General features: G+C 38.6%; 1 protein-coding gene across 4 annotated transcripts in view; it reads left to right on the top strand.

The window, feature by feature from the left end:
• The window catches only part of GABRG2 (gamma-aminobutyric acid type A receptor subunit gamma2), a 95,454-nt gene extending 86,642 nt beyond the window's left edge, over nucleotides 1–8,812 (top strand). For 2 of the 4 annotated variants that reach the window (XM_038740084.1, XM_038740083.1), the window contains exons 9-10: nucleotides 5,319–5,342; nucleotides 6,720–8,812. In XM_038740084.1, the coding sequence (XP_038596012.1) occupies nucleotides 5,319–5,342; nucleotides 6,720–6,995 (300 nt within the window). In that variant the 3' untranslated portion in view covers nucleotides 6,996–8,812. The remainder of the gene's footprint in view (nucleotides 1–5,318; nucleotides 5,343–6,719) is intronic. The other 2 variants (XM_038740086.1, XM_038740085.1) reach the window with 2 other exon arrangements.
• The last annotated feature ends 5,754 nt before the right edge of the window (nucleotides 8,813–14,566 follow it).

The following is a 14,566-nucleotide window of genomic DNA, read 5'->3' as shown; positions in this document are numbered from 1 at the left end:
ATTTGAGACCAACATGCATAGACTTTTACTTTGAAACAAAAATCACATTTTATTGGAACCAAACCCAAATGGTGTGAATAGATTCCAAAACTGTCAAGTTTCCAAATGAGGATAACTGTGAGATAAGGAACTTCGGAGTGGAGGGACGATTTCTCAATACTGTTGGTCTGTGAGACTGGGGAACTTTAAATGGGTAGATGATAAAAAAGAATTATTTCCTCTCACTGACTTTCCCAACGTAAATCACTCTGTCACTGCCAGCTGATATCCAGGTAAGTCATTAAAATTTGTTTTTGGTTTATAAATTTTACCCACTCCAACTCCCTACCCCGATCCCTGCATTCCCAGCCTTCTTCTAATCTGTGTCTCCACAAGTCTCCTGTTCCCCTATCCCCACCTGGATTATCACTTGATACGAAGAGACTGTTTTAACTCTAAGGTAGCCCAGGCCTGGGAACTCTATCCTACTACAGGGGCCCTGAAGTTCTTCAACTCATCCTTCCATTCCTGTACCTGCCCCCACTCCTTGGCTGCTCTGTCCCAGTCCACATCTCTAGCCTTCATAGTGATGGGCATGGGATGAAGACTAGGAAGACAGTAAGATGGTGGTGTTCCCCTTCTAGTCTACCCCATCCACCCAATCGAAGTCCTCTCCCTGATGTTCCACCATCTGTGGTATTCCTGGCAAGGTAGTTGGAGGGAACATTCTTTCATTCATTCATTCAATTGTATTTATTGAGCGCTTACTGTGTGCAGAACACTGTACTAAGCCCTTGGGAAGTACAATTCAGCAACAAATAGAGACAATCCCTGCCCACAACAGACTCTAGAAGGGGGAAGACAGACATCAAAACAAGTAAATGGCCATCAGTAGCATCATTATGAATAAATAGATTTGTAGATATATACACATCATTAATAAAAATACATAGAATTATAATTATAAATATGTACATATATACACAAGTGCTGTGGGGTGGAGGGTAGAGTAAAGCAAGAGAGTTGGGGTGATGGGGAGGGGTGGGGGAGCAGAGGAAAAGGGGGACTTAGTCTGGGAAAGCCTCCTGGAGGGAGTAAGCTTTCAGTGGGACTATGAATGGGGGAAGTGTGCTAGTTTGGAGGATTTGAGGAGGGAGGGCATTATCAGCCAGAGGTAAGACATGGCCAAGGGTCGACGACCGGTCAGGCGAGAAAGAGGCACAGTGAGAAGGTTAGCACTACAGGAGTGGAGTGTGTGGGCTGGGATGTAAAAGCAGAGGAGGGAGGTGAGGTAAGAAGGGGCAAGGTGATGGAGAGCTTCGAAGACAATAGTGAGGAGGTTTTGCTCGATAGGAATACTCATGGATGTAGTAAGGATGACAGGTTAAGCCTGAGACCAAAGGAGGGAACAGATTTGGGAGTCTTGAGTGACTAACCTAGGGGAGGAGGTAGGGAGCTGAGGGGCACAAATTTAAAGGAAGGAAGGTGAGTGGAACTGTGGAAAAACTGGGAGAGGACTGGGATAGTAAGAAATGAAATGGTTGACCTTCCAGTTAGCAAGATGAAACAAGTGGACTTGTTTGCTAGCCATAAAATATGTCCAGCTGTCATGGAATCTTCTGAACAACTGTTCGCTGATGACAGGGGGAAGCATTGCTTTTGAAAAAAAAAAGCTCTCTTCTCCCAGGTAGTATTCCTCATTGAACTTTCAGATTCTATGCTATTGACAATTGCTTTGGTGATGGTGATGGCAATACTGGAATTTCATTCCTAAGGTGATGGGGAAAGTGTGACTGATGGATTTCCATTGAGAGTGTAAGTTGGAGAGAGTTTGCTCCCCTAAGGACCTTATGTGCTTTGAGAACTCTTTGAATATTGTTATCTGGTTGGTGTGGTCTATACAAGCATTGTTGTAATTTCTCGACACTCGTTATAACATTGTGCCCTCATGATCAGGAAGGACATTCTTCCCTCAGGTTTAGCTGTACTAAGGGCCCTAAATCATCATGCCCAGGTTTCACCTGGTTGCTGGTAATATAACATTATTTTTAAAAATTTGGAATAAAGGTGCTTTTCCGTATCAACGTCCTCCTCCCACTGGACTAACTCATATTCTTCTCACTTCCCAAGCCACATTCTCACCTCTGAACCTTTGGTCAAAGCTTTTCCCCATCCTACAGTGCCCTCCTCTGTTAGGTCTATCAAACCAAATCTCCTTCCTACTTCAAAGCCTTTTGGAAAAGTCACATTCCCTGATTACTTTCCCTATTGTTCTAGCCATGCCATCCACTCAGACTCCTTACTATGTTTGCATTTATGTTGGTCTATTATTGGTTGATCTACTTGGATATCAATTATTCATATATATTTCCAGTAAGAAAAAAGTACTTCATCTTTTTATTTACCTGTTCACGTGATGGAAGAGGCCATGTTAAAACCACATTGTATGCAGATATGATCTCTTTTCTGAAAGAACTTAGAAAGTGGCATTAGTTGATAACAGTTAAATAGGTGGATCATCCTTGTATTTACCTGTGCACAAAATGGAAGAGACCATGCTAACAGCATATTCTATGCCAAATGTATGCAGGCATGATCCTCTTCCTGAAAGAACTTGCAGTATAATGGGAAAGAGAAAGTGACCTTAATTGGTAAAAGTTAAGTAGGTGGAAGTAGTTAGGATTAATTGATATCCAAATAGATAAATCAATCAATAAGAAATAGACCAACATAAATACATACATAGTAAGGAGTCTGAGTGGGTGACATGACTAGAAGAGTAGGGAAATTAATCAGGGAATGCAACTTTTCCAAAAGGCTTTGAAGTAGGGAGGAGATTTGGTTTGATAGACCTAACAGAGGAGGGCACTGTAGGATGGGGAAAGGCTTTGACCAAAGGTTCAGAGGTCAGAATGTGGCTTGGGAAGTGAGAAGAATATGAGTCCATTGGGAGAAGGAAGTTGATAGGCAAAAGCCCCATTTATTCCAAATTTTAGGAGCAAGGTCAGACTTGGTGATTCTAGTTGGGTCCATGAGGACTCTTTCCATGGGCATTACATTTTCCATGGCTTAGGAGACCCCCTCCTGTCTTTTTATCGGACCAAATTGACTGCCATCCAAGTAAATTATATGCAAATATGGTTCTATAAGTGGATTGAGGGAGGTCATGACCCCAGTACTCTGTATAATTTGCTAACCTGTTTTCAAAATATGAAATGTGCTGTTCCTCTTTGCAGATTCCCCCTCCTTTTTGAACTCTTTCTCTCTTCTTATCCATGATTTTTTTCTTTGTTGTGCTGTTCCTCATTCCCCCTCCTCCCTTACCCATTTCTTTCTTTGGCTAATAAGATGGTTCTATTAACACTTTGCACTATTACCTGCTAGCAGTAACAATGATGTGATAACAGGCTTTCAAGCAGTTACTGAAAAATCCACAGGAAATACCCTTGTTGTTGTCTCGCCAGGATTTGTGATTGCTGAAAATCTGTTTCCATATAGAGAAATGGAAGACTTGGATTCCAAACCAGACGTTTAGAGATGATAGAGGAGCTTGAGAAAACTAAACTACAAAAATTCCAGAAAACACTCAAAATGTATTGGGCATTTTCCCCTGTAAATGGACAACCCCCTATCCTCCCTATCTCACAAACCCATAACCTTGGTGTTGTCCTCGAATCATCATTCTCATTCCACCCACATATTTAATAATAATAATAATGGCATTTATTAAGCACTTACTATGGGCAAGGCACTGTTCTAAGCGCTGTGGAGGTTACAAGGTGATCAGATTGTCCCACGTGGGGCTCACAGTCTTCATCTCCATTTTACAGATGAGGTAACTGAGGCACAGAGAAGTTAAGTGACTTGCCCAAGGCCACATAGCTGACAAGTGGCGGAGCCTGAATTAGAACCCATGACTTCTGACTCCCAAGCCCGTGCTCATTCCACTGAGCCACGCTGCTTCTCTAATTAATTAATAAATATTTAATCTGTGACCAAATCCTGTCAGTTCTATCTTCACAGCACTGCTAAAATCTGCCCTTCCTTCTCTCTCCAAACTGTACCATGCTGATCCAAGTCTTGTCCTACCCGCCTTGACTACTGAATCTGCCATCTCGCTGATCTCCTGGCCTCCTGCCTCTCCCCACTGCAGTCCATACTTCACTCTGCTGCACACATCATTTATCAATAAAAATATTCAGTCCAAGTCTCCCCACTCCTCAAGAACCTACAATGGATGCCCATCCATCTTTGCATCAAACAGAAATTCCTTACCGTTAGCTTTCAACCACTAATCAGCTTGCCCATTCTACCTCACATCATTGACCTATTATTACACCCAGCCCGCATATGCCATTCTTCTACCTCCACTTTACTCACTGGGCCCCGATCTTGTCTCTCTTGCTGCAGACCATTCCACTAGCCTGGAACTCCTTCTCCATCCATATATACCAAACAACAAATCTTTCTACCCTAAAAACACTATTAAGGTCAAATCTCCTCCATGTGCCCATCTTCAATTAGGCCCTCTTTTAATCAGCTCATTCTTTCTTCCGTGTCATCTATGCATTTAGATCTGGACATCTTATAGTTGCCCCACTCACAATACCACAGCAGATATGTACATATCTTGGAATTAGATATTCTAAATTATTTATTTATTCATACTAATGTCTGACACCCTCTCTTTGACCACAAGCTTGTTATGGGCAGGCAATGTGTCTGCTAATTCTGTTGTATTGTACTCTCCCAAGTGCTTAGTACAGTACTCTGCACATAGTAAGTGTTCAATAAATACCATTGATTGATTGTTTGATTAAATCAACTATCGACCTAATGTATGAAGGAGAGATGGCACTAATGGGGTGCTAAGGGGGAAAAAAAATACTTTCCTCACAATTTTATACTGATGATAATTATGTTACTATTCGACACTAATAATTTGATAAAAATAACAGTGAGTCATGTAGACATTGAATAGAAAACTACAGGAAATATGCACTTAATGCATATGCACTAAAATATGCACAAAACACCAAAGCATTTTGGGATTGGGGTTGGTTGGGAGGGAAATGCAGTTACAATCATGGTTTCTTATCAGGGTGCAGTTGTGGTTGCTTCTACAAAATTTCACTAGAATCACTGAGAATGAGATTTTTCCACCCCAGTCATATGTTGTATCAATAATTAAGGGACTGCCCTTTTCTATTTATATTTTCTATTCCATTTTAATTACTACATTTTGAAAATATATCTTTAATTTATCTTATTTCCTCTTCCTTTTCTCTCTTCTTTTCATTTTAAAATTTTAATTCTCTTTTCTGTCTACAAAACAAAAGCTTCTTCGGATGTTTTCCTTCAAGGTATAATTTTTTGGAATGGAAATTCACTGCATGCGACTGCTGAATTTAACTATTAACGCTTAAATGGAATTTTTTAGTAGACATTTAAGCATTCTACTCCAGGTAATACATGAAAGAAGTAGAAAGTTCTGTGGATCTAAAAGTATATTTGTAGAGTTGATTCAGCAGCCCAAACAACAGCGCACAGTGATGTTGAACTTGTTTTAAATTCAAGAGCTGCTAGCATTGTTAGAGAATAAAGAGATAAGAGGGACTCTTACAAAATTGAAAAGTTGTTTGTCCCTGTTCTGAGATGAGATTTCATTGCTCCTCTAAAGCCTGAAAGGCTTTTGGAACTCAAAGCGAACCCATTTGCAAATTCTTTATTGAAACGCAAACCTCCAATCTGACCTCCAAATCAGCTTTTTAATAAGATTCTGTGGAAAAGCTCAGTATTTGAAAGGTTTAATATGCATGTATTTAGTTCTCTTACTTGGTCTTTAAATGCTAGTTCTATTCAAATTTTCAAATACAGATGGACATTGATTTCCTTTTGAATTTTAGAAGTTCACTTCAAATGTTAAGATGAACTTCTTCCGTGTCCAAAGACTAAGATCAAATAACTCTAATTCTGAAGTAATTCCACAATTTTGTAACTGTATTTCAACTAGCCAAGTAGTATTAATAGAGGAGCATGTATTAACTGATGCTAGTGTCTGTACATTAGCGCTCAAACTATTTGCCACGCTGGTTTAGTAGTATTCATTTTAAGCATTCATTCATTTGTAGATGTTCATGGCTGACATTTTGAGGCTTATAGATGGTAAATGTTAGATATGGAGCTACACAGATTTAAAGAATATATCACAGTAGTGAGTTAGAAATCTGAGTACCTTTTATTAGTCCTGAGCAGTTATAATAGAATTGCCATAAACATTCTTTTTACTTTTATTGGCTAGGTTATTTGCCTACAAGCATGGCCCAGACTTCATTTTAAAATTTGCCTTTTAATATTTATTTTTGCTCACATGCAAAGCCATAAGATGCCTCCATATTTCAAATTTTGCATCAAAATTTGAAAATAAAGTGCCATTACCTATTTTAATTTAACCTCTTAATCTTTTAGTTTATTTGGTATTCAGATTCCTTGCTATAGCCATTAGCTTTCTAATATTATTTTAAGCTGCACTGCTTAGCTCAAAATATGAAATCTGTAAGTGTGCTCTTTTCATAATTTTAACGTTGCCAGTGTCGATCATAATGCTGTAGCAATTCCTTGATTTCCTAACTGGAGAATCATCATCCACACTGACTACTTTCTAGATCGAACTCTGTATCCTGCTCAGTGTAATGGTCCTTTTCTCTCCTCTTCCATTTATCCGTCCTCGTTTGCTGTAGGCACCGACAATTGACATCCGACCCAGATCAGCTACTATTCAAATGAACAATGCCACACACCTTCAAAACCGAGATGAAGAGTATGGATACGAGTGTCTTGATGGCAAGGACTGTGCCAGTTTCTTCTGCTGTTTTGAAGATTGTCGAACAGGGGCATGGAGGCATGGAAGAATACACATCCGCATTGCCAAAATGGACTCCTATGCCCGGATCTTCTTTCCTACCGCATTCTGTTTGTTCAACCTGGTTTATTGGGTCTCCTACCTTTACCTTTAAAACCCAAAACAGAGCAGTGACATGGGCCTTACTGGGTGAATTCCATGGGGAAATGATTCCCTTTTTAAGTCCACTTAAAGAATCTCTGACATGCTTTTCAAATGTTCTGAATTCTTTAGTGCCAATAATCCAGTAATACTATTCATACCATATTGTTTGTCCCCAACTCTCCTTTGGTTATTGTGATTTGAGCGTTACCATTTTAATATGTTTGAAACCTGTGATTCAAAACTATATATATACACAAATATATATATATATATGTATATATATATACATATATATACATAATGAAACCAAACAAGTCTCATGCAGTTATATCAGTTGGAACAGATAAATGCTTGTAGAAAAGGAGGGGAAAATTGAGAACTTTTCTCTCTAAGGGAGTTTGACCCTTCCATCAGAAAAATACATGCTGAAATTTAAAGGGATGTATGAAGTGTTCACTTGGGGTAAAGATAGAGTCAATCTTTATTCCATTCAGGAACTTGGAAGCATTCTCTCATTTCTAATAAATGTCACTAGGCCTGACAAGTATCCCTCCTTGTTAAATCCCCCAAGTTGAAGTAGAAAATTACCACGCTAAACTTTAAGAGCACATGTAATATGTTGTAAATACAGTATTTAAATTCCTTGTAGAGCTGAAGTCTAGTGCATGCATCATTTGGGGGCAAAATAAATGAAGCAAAGGTACCATTAAGTATTGTCTTTTATTTTGTGTCTTGGGCTAAACTGTTGTACCTGAAATGTGTGGATTAAAATCAAAAAGATTCTTTCTATTATCATGTCTGCCCTTTTCCTCCTGCATGAAGATTAAATTAGCCTTTTCTGTAAGACACTTAACCTTACACCTTACCTTAAAGTCCCTTACATAATATAAAGACAGAATAATCTACATTTTTCTCTTCAAACATTCTACCTACAAAAAAGATGGCTAATGTATTCTCTTCTACTTTATAAAGTAATTGTTTGTGCTTGCTGTTTTTTTACCCCCTTTTCCTGTTTCTTAGGTCTCAATAGAAATGATTATACATTGCCAGATTTGCTGCAAGCTACCAGTCCATTAGCTCCTTATGATTCCTTCTATATTGAATATGAACTTGAATAGTCATTTCACATAGGGTGCTTCTGGGGTGATCCCTTTAAAATAATCAGAATGGTTTGAAAAACCTTTGGCTTTTATTAATCATTACAGAAAATAACATCTGTTTTAGACAATGTTCTGTTCATTTTGAACATTATAAATGTCTCCTATATGCATTAGGTTAGCTTTCTACCTATATTGCTTCTCCTTTATGACAGCCTTTCTCATAATTCACTCAAAATCATAGCTAACATACAATTTCCAATCTTAAAAATGAAAAAGGGAAGGAAAGTGTCTGCTAATAAACCAACGACATTGGGTTAGCTCATTTAGACAACGGACCCACCCGGGTAAAACTTGTACCTCATTCAATGACTGGTTTTCAAAACTTTTGATCATACCTATGAGATGCTCAATTATGCAACCTTAAGCACATGTACATACAACAGTTTGTTTCTTTTTTTGTCAAAGATTTAAAATGTTGACTTTAGGAGAGTTGTTGGCAGATTCAATGCTGAGAGATGTATAATTGTTATCATGATACAAATTAGGTCTGTAATGGACTGTAAGATAGTTTTCCAATGTTTGTATAGTTTTGGAAATCCACATGCTTAGAAAGGTAAACTAATCTTAATCATCAACTGTTCCTTGTCAAATGTATTTGAAGACCTTTTCATAAAGGAACTGCACACACACACCCGTGGACTTTTACAATAAAATCGCTGCACTCAAATCTATGGTGACATGCTTGTGGTACATTTGGGGTTTACTGTTTTTCAAATTGTTTTCCTGTAATCAATGTCTTTGTTTTGAGAGAACCATTCCAATCAGATCATAGGTTAAATACTCATAATTTTTAGGGTGAGATAATACTTTAAGCCTATTAAATACATACCTCCACTGACTCTTCATTGCTTTCCACATTAATTTTAACTTCTTGTGCTTATTTTCCTAGCACCTCTATATTTTATTTCTGTTTATTTCTGGACTGTGATTCCTAATCTCTTATTCTTGCATTTTGCATTTTTAAGAGAATATTCATTCTATCATCTTCATTAATTCCCTTCCTTGAGGCAGAGTTGTCTTAAGGACAGCTCTTAACACAGAGCCAGTGAAGGAGTTGCTCAACTAGTGTGCATTTTTTTTATAAGAATAAGAGTTGTGTACAGAAATACCACAAAGGCTGTATTTTCACAAAGGTTGATCAATATTCACGTTTTGTTCTTTGTAACAAGGTAATGACACTTTATAATTCACCAAATGAATATTCCATAGGCTGGGTTATCAATCTCAAATGTTCAAATTGAACAGATTCCTTCTTTTGAAAATGCAGGTAAGTCAGGGAGTGAAAGGCATACAAAAATGGGAGAACATTCATGTGTCACATAGCTTATCTACTGATACATTTTTTAGAACACTGTTTACAATCCTCAAAGATCTTGAGTGTACACAGTTGGGAGACCAAAAATGTGGAAGTATCTAGTTTCCTTCCTTGGAGTGCCTGGAATTCTTAACTCAGTTAAAAAAACCACAAGTGCCAGGGTGGAAGGAATTAGGTGGCAGGATAATGTGTTAATTTTTTAAAATGCTCCATGGACCACATAGCAACCCACCTCAAAGTCTAACATTCTTGTTATAACCTAAACTTTCTGAAATCTGACATAGGTTGATTTAAACCCTTCTGTAGAAATTTTATTTTCTTGAGTGCAAAGGCCTCAAAGCCCAGATCAATCTCTGATTGAGACTGGCTTAAATTAGTAAATTAAGAAAAGGATTTAGTTCCTCAATTACATAGAGTTTGCTCCTGTATTTACAAAGGTGGCTACTGTTAATTTTTTTTCTCATGCAAGATAGCATTCTAGGCTACTCTGTCTGTGCCTCATTTCATTCAATCATTCAATCATATTTATTGAGCACTTACTGTGTGCAGAGCACTGTACTAAGAGCCTGGAAAGTACAATTCGGCAACAGAGACAATCCCTACATAACAACGGGCTCAGAGTCTAGAAGGGGGAGACAGACAACAAAACAATTAGGCATCAATAGCATCAAAAATAGAGAAATAGAATAATAATAATGATAATAACGATATCATTTGTTACTACATGCAAAGCACTGTTCTCAGCGCTGGGGGGGGATACAAAGTGATCAGGTTGCCCCACGTGGGGCTCACAGTCTTAAACCCCATTTTACAGATGAGGTAACTGAGGCTCAGAGAAGTTCAGTGACTTGCCCAAAGTCACACAGCTGACAAGTGGTGGAGCTGGGATTAGAACCCATGACCTCTGATTCCCAAGCCGAGGCTCTTTCCACTGAGCCACGCTGCTTTATAGGTATATACACATCATTAATAAAATATAGTAATAAATATGTGCAAATGTACACAAGTGGTATTGATGTGGCATTGATAAATATGGTGGGTAGGTCCAGTATTACCACCATAAATGTTTGGGTACCATTCCAACTGTTAACTAAATTTTGTCCTAAGAATGTTGTCCCTTTGTTTTCTTAAACTGTCTCTCATAAAAGAAACTCACTTTTTTTCTGATGTTGGTAGAGTTGTCTTCAGTTTAACTCAAGTTTTCATCAGTCTGTAGTCCTGGGCTGATGCTGCTAATTTATTCATATTATTTGCATTTGTATTTGTATGCAGTTGGGCACAATCATCATAAATAAATAATATATATTGTATAATTGTCTATAGGATGTTAACAGTGCTCAGAGCCTGTTGAATTGGAAAGGTTTTCCGTAAGATCACAATTGCACTTTAACAACAACAACTTAACTGTTCTATCACTTATCATTCATTCAATCGTATTTATTGAGCGCTTACTGTGTGCAGAGCATGTCTGCATAGTATAAGTTGCATTGAACTTTATTTAGTGCACAGGTTTCTTTGATCCCACTCACAGTGAGAAAGTGTCAGAGAAGATATTGTCATCTCTGATGTGAAGTCAATTCTGGCATTACCTTAGAATCTTGATGAATTTCTCAAAGTGGCTCAACTGACCAATTGCCTCGGTCAAGTATATTGATAGTTTCAAATTCTTCAGTTTAGAGATCCTCCTGAATCTCAGTGCCTGCCTACTGAACAGGTCTAAAGCCACATTTGATAATGAATGTTCTCAGTTGATAATACATTGTGGCAGCTAGTCCATATGGACTAGGGCTGGCTCTTGTTGCCATTATGAAATACTGCAGTTATTATCAAAGTCTGCTCTCATAATATTTCAAGTGTTTGCTCGCATTTCTTTTTGCTTTCTTCTTAAGCAGATTGCATTGACTCAGCTTCTGTTCCCCATTTCCCTTTAAAAATGTCCTGAGCTTTGTGGCATAGAGCGTTCCACTTGGGAACTGGGGTCTCAGACCTGTATATTTCTGCAGATAATTACAAGTTAACATATATGAATTCAACTTTTATCGATTATCCCCAGAAAAGTAACTGATGAGTAGTGATTGCTCAAGTATAAACATCCAGAAAAAGTAAACTGGAGAAGGTAGTGCTAGGTGAATAGTTTTAGAAACGTTACGTTTGAGGAGCCAGTTGGGACATCCAAATGGAGATGCCCTGGACTGTAAGCTTATTGTGGGCAGGGGATGTATTGGTTATATGTATTGGTGTTGTATTCTCCCAAGTGCTTATTACAATTTTCTGCCAACAGTGTTACTCAATAAAAGTTTGATGGATTGACTGAGATCCAGGATTACAGGTTAGATGAGAGGTTGGGGCTGGAGAGTTAGATTTTGAGATCATCTACTTAAAGGCTGGAGAGTTGGATTTTGGGATCATCTACTTAAAGGTGCTAGGTAGCTTTAGTTCTGAGAAAGCAGCTAATGTGTGAGAAGAATAGTAGAACCAGGAGAGAGCCTTGCAGGACCATTGACAGTTAAGGCAAGAGAGAAGGAAGAGAAGCCAGTGGATGAAACAGAAAAGGAGTGGTCAGAGAAGTAGGAGAACCAGTTTAGTACTGTTTTCTAAAAAAAACAAGTTTAATAGCATCTTTCAAAAAGGAGGAACTGGTTCACAGTGTTAAAGACAGCTGAGAGGAGAAGGAGGAATGGGCAAAGTAGAGCCCATTTGATTTGGCTTAAATAGGTCACTGGTGACATTAGAGAGCACAATTTCAATGGAGTAAAGGGGGTTCATTGTAGTGGGTCAAGAAGAGAGTTGGTGAAGGGACCATGAGGCAATGATTAGAAACAACCCATTTCAGGAGTGTGGATAGATTTGGTAATAGGTGAAAGAGGCTGGAGAATCAAGAAAGGCTTTTTTAAGGATAGGAGACATGGGCATATTTGAAGGCAGAAGGAAAAGAATAGAGTCTGATAACTTGATAGGGCCTAATGGTGATGGAAGGGAGAAGAATGGAGACAAGAGTTTCTAGAAGCAGCATGGCCTACTGGATTAAGCATGGGCCTAGGAGTCAAAAGCACCTGTTTAATCCCAGCTCTGCCACTTGTCTGCTGTGTGACCTCAGACAAGTCATTCAACTTCTCTGGGCCTCAGTTACCTCGTATGTAAAATGTGGATTAAGACTGTGAGCCCCATGTGGGACATGGACTGTGTCCAACCTGATTACTTTGTATCTACACCAAAGAGCAGAACAGTGCCTGGCACATAGTAAGTGCTGAACAAATACCATAAATAAGAGAAGAAATGGAGTAAGAAGTACAGGTAGAGATGCTTCTTGCAGAAGGATCATTACAAGCGCTTAGTACAGTGCTCTGCACAGAGTAAGTGCTCAATAAATACAATTGATTGATTTAGTGAAAAGATGGAAGAACATATTGATGGAAAAACTGGAGATGCTGACCTCACACAACTAAATGCAGCGTCTCTGCACCACTCTAGACTGTGATTTCACTGTGAGCAGGGAATGTGTCTACCAACTCTGTTGTATTGCATTCTTCCACGCTCTTAGTAAGTGCTCGATAAATACCACTGAAGATGAGGATGACAAACTGAAACAAGTGTGTATGTAAAAATGGAGTTTGCAGAATGCTCAAGGTTTCCACTTGCAGAGAGTAGAAGCCAAGTGTGGAGGTGATCTCAAGAGGGAGAGTACAGTTTTAATGAGCTTCTTGACAATGCAACCCTGATAATCTGTGTATGTCTAGAGTCCAGCCAAACTGCCTCTTTAAAGTGCTTACCCAAAAACATTTAGATCAGCCTTTCAAGCATAGTCAGGATGAACAGCTTATTCTTAAATACGACTGTTCAGATAACAGGGTGCTACTGAACAATGTTTCCAATTTTCAGTGGCCAATCAATCAAGCAATCAGTGGAATCTATTAAGCTCTAACTGTATACATAGCAAGTGAGTGTACCAGTGATACTCTGAGCCTCCAACTTGGCTAGGTGTTCATCTTGGGGATCCTTAACAATGATAGGACATTCATTTGAATAATTTCTCCAGGAGTGATGATAAATTATACAGTGAGCCATCCATATTATCTCATATTGAGGTAGAGGCTTAGCCTGTGGTCCTAGAACTTTGTATCTTTCTGGGCCTCCTGACATTGCATATCCTTACAGGAGATACTGCTGTGCCTTCATCTTCTTAATGCACAGTTGTTGACAGAAGCAAACAGCTAAGGCTTTCACTTATGACTCAATAGTTAAGATTTTATTGGTGTTTTAGTATAATAATAGAAGGAAATGATGCGAATGAAAATAAGAAAATCCTTTCTAATAACTCCAATTGTGAGTTTGTACTAGAATAAAAGCAAGGAAAACAAGAAAAAAAAATCCTACTTGTTCCTTTTGTTCTAGCAATTGCCGTGACACTTGAACAAGGTCAAATACCAAACTAAATCCAAATATAAGAAAATTTGGAATAATCTCTCCCTGAAAGTCACCTCACTCTTCAGGTCTAACCCTATTTTCATATCTTCAGGAAAACAAATCCAATTTAATAATAATGATAGCATTTATTAAGCACTTACTGTGTGCAAAGCACTGTTCTAAGCTCTAGGGAGGTTACAAGGTGATCAGGTTGTCCCACGGGGGGCTCACAGTCTTCATCCCCATTTTACAGATGAGGTAACTGAGGCCCAGAGAAGTGAAGTGACTTGCCCAAAGTCACACAGCTGACAAGTGGTGGAGCTGGGATTTGAACCCATGACCTCTGACTCCAAAGCCTGGACTCTTTCCACTGAGCCACACTGCTCCCCACTGAGCCACGTACCAAGTCTTTATCTGGTAATTCAAGATTTAACACTAGTTCACTTTAATGAACACTCAAATAGGGGTTTCCCCATGTAGGGCAAGCAATGGAAAAAATGAAAAAATCTATTTGCCTTTCTGTCCTAACACTTGCTTGGAACACTTCAAATGTTCCTTGAGCTCTTAAATGATGATGAATTCAATTACCTGGGTAATTCAGGCCTTTTTTAATTTCTGGTGGGTGGTTTGGCAGGAAATATTGGGGTGATTGAGATCAAAATATATTTAGCTCCTATTTTATTTTATAATTGCTACTGTAAC

This window comes from Tachyglossus aculeatus, chromosome X1, assembly GCF_015852505.1.
Source record: "Tachyglossus aculeatus isolate mTacAcu1 chromosome X1, mTacAcu1.pri, whole genome shotgun sequence".
Taxonomy (NCBI): domain Eukaryota; kingdom Metazoa; phylum Chordata; class Mammalia; order Monotremata; family Tachyglossidae; genus Tachyglossus; species Tachyglossus aculeatus.
This window is presented reverse-complemented; position numbering and strand designations above follow the sequence as displayed.